The 5,432-nt window shown below is 36.5% G+C and overlaps 1 protein-coding gene across 14 annotated transcripts; it reads right to left on the reverse strand.

Annotated features, from left to right (window-relative positions):
* Window positions 1-1,006: 1,006 nt before the first annotated feature.
* On the reverse strand, window positions 1,007-5,062 carry LOC109818294 (uncharacterized). Of its 14 annotated transcripts, none has more exons than XM_029268812.2 (4): window positions 3,958-5,062; window positions 3,749-3,826; window positions 1,539-1,625; window positions 1,007-1,451 (listed from the first exon to the last, which is right to left on the reverse strand). In XM_029268812.2, the coding sequence occupies exon 1, from the start codon at window positions 4,863-4,865 to the stop codon at window positions 3,966-3,968; it is 900 nt and encodes a 299-aa protein (XP_029124645.1). In that variant the 5' UTR covers window positions 4,866-5,062; the 3' UTR covers window positions 1,007-1,451; window positions 1,539-1,625; window positions 3,749-3,826; window positions 3,958-3,965. The 14 variants fall into 14 exon arrangements, with proteins under 14 accessions (XP_029124645.1, XP_029124642.1, XP_029124644.1 ...); XM_029268809.2 differs by having other exon boundaries at window positions 1,539-3,332; XM_029268811.2 differs by having other exon boundaries at window positions 1,539-3,338.
* Window positions 5,063-5,432: the final 370 nt, after the last annotated feature.

Below are 5,432 nucleotides of genomic sequence, written 5' to 3' on the forward strand. Positions count from 1 at the left end.
GAAAGAAAACAATGTGATGATCAATTGCCCAAGAGGATGCATATTACTTGAATGGTTGTGCAGGTAATGGAGTGAAATTTTGTACTTTCACAAACAAGAATTAAGGAACATTTTATATTTCTACTTCAATAAAAGATTTTACAAAGAAAGTTGTGGGGCTAACTCTTGAAATGTTATTTAGAATAATTTTTAGCATGTGTAATACTACATAATTTTTTTTTTTTGTAAAAAATGTTATTCTGATGAATTTTTAATTGGAGTGATAGACGAACCTTCATCTTCAACATTAGTGGTTAATGAAAATCATAATTTTGAGTCTATTATTAAAATTTAGGAGCAAGAGCGAAAAGATGCTAATATTTTAAGTACTATTATAAATATGGATGTGAGTAAATACTATTTTGAAGGACATGATATTACGAAGAATTATTATTATTTATCCAAAAAAAAAATTTGTTTTTGATTCTTTTTAAATTTGACTGTATGAAAAAAAAATCTTGAATTCTTATTGTATGTCAAAAAAAGTCCACAAAGTCCTCCAAATCTATTAAAATCTTAACTTAAAAGTCTTGCAGAATCCATTGAAATCCTGATTGAAAATCTTGTAAAATCTTACAAAATCTTAAAAATCATAAAACTCCTGTAAAATCTTTTAAAATCTACATGACATTTTTTAACTAAAAAAATCTTTTGAAATCCTAATCCAATACACTCCCTTAAATTTCTCGCATCTCTTACACAGTTAAAGGTACTGTGGTTATACTTCTTAGTGATACAAATTATCTTGACAGAATGAATAGATAATTTTAAAAGGTTATTTCATACATCCAGCGGGGGACTCGTGATTTGTACCAACCAAAAAAGGTAACTTTAATATGATTTTCGGGAGAAATATAAATTATAGCCGAAATTATTTCACATCTTTGTCCAAATTATATTCCTTATTCATATGAGTAATTTTATTCATGTAACCTTTATATATTATAATAAAAAAATGAGAAAGAAATACAAAAAAGAAATCGTATAAATTGTATAATTTTTGTTGTATACATACTCATCCATTGTTCACAATTACATTTGTTTTGAAACATACGAATTTTAGTAGAAGAAAAAAGCTATAAAAAAATGGGCAATTAGCATGCATTCCAACTTTTCCTCGAAGTAATCGTCTCCCAATTGCTTTCACTTTAAAACTGGCAAGATAGGTGCATACATGATGTGATATCAAAGTGAAGATAGGTACCCAAAACTTCATCAGAAGGGTAGGGACACAAATCTCCCCATGTCAGCCTGAATTTGGGAACCAAACATAGAAAGCTGAACTCTTGTATCAACACTCAACAGGGCACATAATTCTTAGAAAGCTGATGTCATCCTTACCCAAAAGTCCTCCATGTTCCCACTATATACTTCTCTCTCAAATCAATCTGCTCCAAACCCCTAACTGAACGCTGAAAATCCAATTGCACATTTTTTAGCTTAATAAAAATAAAATAGCCGATCAATCTGAGCCAAACCGGAGATTGAATATACGTTACCATTCTGACTTGATTTCTGATCAGCATATGTAAATTGCAGCAACAGCATTAGGATTTACAGGATGATATTGAAAATGAAGCTGATCCCTGTAAAATTCCCCAACAGCATTACTTTGGAATTGGGTTTAATTTCATATTGCTTATAGATACCATTCTATATTTGTATGATATAATAGATGGCAAGGGATATGGTGACATCTGCACGGCGGTTGCTGGTTCCACTAGTTAATAAACAACATTCCCAATCCTTCGCATCAAAACCGTTAAGTATTGAACTAACTAGCTGTCTCCAATTCCCTCCCATGTAACCCACCTCTCTCTGTCCCAAACCTCTGGGAGCATTAGAAAAACGAACAATACTTGTACTTGCTGAGACAGAATAATTTCCCAAGATACCTGGGTATACTACCACCCAAAACCCATCCCATTTCAGTCACCTTTTAAATCATGTTTACTATATCAGTTTTAACATTTTTTTTGTCACTTCATTTTCTCTTCACTTCTCTATTTCATCATCGTCTCTGCTTTGGCTCAGACTATTCACTTACAAGATGAGTTTTACTTCCAAAAAAGTTCCTACCCAAACTAAAAGATCTACACCTATACATGTCTTCCTGCCACCTCAAAGAATGGCATGTAATTTTTAACATACCAATCGTAATCAAATAACAGACATGCTTTAAAGTGGGTTCTATTTTCAAAATAGTGTCATACACTGGTCTTTTTGTAATATCATTATGATCCCTTCTCAATAAAAGTGTGCTATTTATAACAATGGTTTCATTCTCTACACCTAATTTAATAAGATCAAGTATCTACACTAGCACAGTGTTTCACAAGAGTTGAACAATGAAGCATAACAATAGGCACAATGCTGAAAATTAAACTGCACTGAACTGTAGATTAAATTTCCACATTGCATTTCACAGACGCAAAAAGGACCATGGCAATCACAAATAATTGAAATTAAGGTGTTGTGCTTTACCTCATTTCATCTATCCTTTTCTTCATCGTTCTTGATGCATCAAGTTGGATATAGGTTTTTATGTGCTTACGTATGTCATCTACTAGACTACTACTCAGAATTGATTAAGAATAATGTGTTTATAAACATGACAGAGCCATTAAAATATGTGCTTTGTCTAGGTGAACTATCGCAGACCTGCCAAGACTACTAGAGCTTCATTCAATCAAGAAAGACTAAATTTAATTTGTATCATAAATCTATCACAAATTAAATTTGTATGCAAGCAACTGAGTTTAAACACTGATATATTATCATATACATTCTAAATCAATAGTTCATCATTAACATGAATATCTTATCTGAAATCCTTCTAGATTTTAAACCCAAAAAAGAGTGAAATTAAGAAACCATAAGTCAAAGCTCAAAATACTCAAAGCAAGCACAATAAAAACCAAAAGTTTCTTAAATCATAGAAGAAACAATACTATCGGAAATTCAATGGCATAAATTAGAATTCTAAAATACATAATCAGAGCTGACAGTTAGGTAAAATGAAATTAATCTTGCATAATCACTCAGAATAGAATTAGAAGTGTTGGCAAAATACAGGATATGTAATATAACAATCATAATAAAAAAAAACCCAAGATTACATCAATCAACGCAACTAAACCACACATCCATTTGCATGTCTTAGCCCTGGCAAACAGAACCTCAAAATCGCATCCATTTCAATTTTTTCTCAACGAACACGTCAACATCGTCCAATAAATAGGCCATTCATAACATTTCTCAAAAAGCAGCACTGCAGCAACACATCCATTTCTCTGCATCTAAAATATATCAATCGCAAATTTGCAACATGTAATAATAAGTAGTATAGAAGCTAATTATCCACTAAATATCCAAACAAGAAAAAACCTAGTTTCTCAATAAAAACCTGTATCAATTGGCATATCCTTGTAGTAAACAGAAACTCAAACACCAAAATGGTGCATTTCAATTCCCTCAATGAACACATCATCATCACCCAATAAATTGCCAGCCACCCATTCATAAAATTTCTCAAAAAGCATCCCTAGAGCAACACATTCATTTGTTTACATCTAAACTAATTCAATTGCAACATGTAAAGTGACTACCAACCTAATTATCCACCAAAATTCCAATCACAAGAAGAAAAAAACACCGACCAAGGTTTCAAAAGACTAACTAACGATGAATGTTGAGCAATAGCCAGTACCTCTAAGATCTGTTTCTCATTATCCTTGTGCCAAATAACTGGATCAAAAATTTTTAGCTCCCTATTCTCAGATTTCATCTGAAACACCCAAGACACTAGAATAAGATAAAATTAATCTTGCACTAATGACTCAGAATAAAATTACAAGTGTTGACAAAATACAAGATATGTAATACCCCAAGATTACACCCATCAACACAAGGATCTACCTAACAAACTAACGCTGAATGTTGAGCATGTCCTTGGCCTCAGTCTGCTCCTCCAAGAGGCCCTCACTCACATACTTACTCAAAAGATCCATCTTCTTCTTTTCCAACACCCTCCTCTCAATCTCCCTCTCATCAGGAAGAGGCACGTGCACCACGAACTCCCTCCTCTCCCTCTCCTCCTCCCTCTCCCTCTCCCTCTCCTCCTCCACCACCTCCTCCTCTTCCTCCTTCAGCACCTCCCTCGCCGCCACGGTCACCTCCGCCACCTCCCCGCTCTTCACGCTCCGCCTAGCCTCCCTCCTCACCTCGTCCAGCCTTCTCCACTCCTCGGCCGCCGCCCGCCGCATGGCCTCCTCGGCCGGGCCCTCGAGGCGCTCCAGCACGCCGTCCTCGTCGTCACGGTAGCCGTAGTAGCTGGCGTCGATGCGCTTGTAAATGTCGTAGCGGGTGCGGCGGCGGCGGAGCTCGGGGGGCTTCTCGAAGAGCTCGCGGACGCCGGGGAGCTTCTTGGCGGCGCCGAAGTAGCGGTAGCCGGGGCCGCGGCCGCCGGGGTTGGGGACGTCGACGATGTTGCCGTCGAGGTCGGTCATCTTGGCGGAGTGCTTGGTGAGGTTGGGGCCACCGAGGTCGAGGATGCGGCGCTCCCAGTGGGACTTCTCGCGGATGAGTTTGTTGATCTCGTCGTTGAGGTCGCGGAGGCGGTGCTCCCCGAGGCCCTCGTTCTGGATCTCGGCCACCTTCCGGCCGATCTCCCGCATGATCTGCTGGCGCCAGCGGTGGGCCTCGGAGAGGTCGCGGCACTCGGAGGCGAGGAAGGGGCGGCGCTCCTTGGGCTTCTTCTTCTCCTCCGCCTTCATCGCTATGAAGCGGTTGAGCATCGACTGCGCCTTCTCCTCATTCCGAGCCATCTTCTTTCCTGGATTGGGTTTGGAATTTGGATGAGTTTATGAGTCTCTTCCTTCTCACAATCTCACACGCTCCCTCGCAACCCCCTTTGTCCCTCTCCGGTGACACGCTCGCGGGTTTTATTCAAACATGTATTTAGTAAAATGCAATGCCAACTATGCATCTCCCATACTGGGCTGATGTTGGAGGGTTTGGTGATGGCTCATCATTATACACCTCTATTTCTTTTTTTTATAAGTATACTTTTTTTTTATGAGTATATTTCCTTAATTTTTTTAAAAAAATTATAAAATATTATATTTTTTAAAATTTTTTAATTTTACACTTTCAATTTTTAATTTGTTATTTTTTTTCATATTTTTTTTTTTTTAATTTTTACATGCTACCAAAATAGATAAATGAAAAAAAGATAAAGAAGTGTATATAAAAATTGAAAAAAAAAGAGAAAATATATATAAAAAAATACTAAATTAAATGTTATAAATATAAAATTAAAATTAAAAATTGAAAATAAAAAATTAACAATATTTTAAAATTTTAATTATTTTTTTTTAAAAAGAAGATATAAT

Source organism: Cajanus cajan, chromosome 8 (genome assembly GCF_000230855.2).
Source record: "Cajanus cajan strain Asha chromosome 8, NIPB_CcT2T_4, whole genome shotgun sequence".
NCBI classification, from domain to species: domain Eukaryota; kingdom Viridiplantae; phylum Streptophyta; class Magnoliopsida; order Fabales; family Fabaceae; genus Cajanus; species Cajanus cajan.

Bases quoted from the DNA above. Each gene is read 5' to 3' on its own strand.
- LOC109818294 (XM_029268812.2), bottom strand. From the start codon at position 4,865: ATGGCTCGGAATGAGGAGAAGGCGCAGTCGATGCTCAACCGCTTCATA.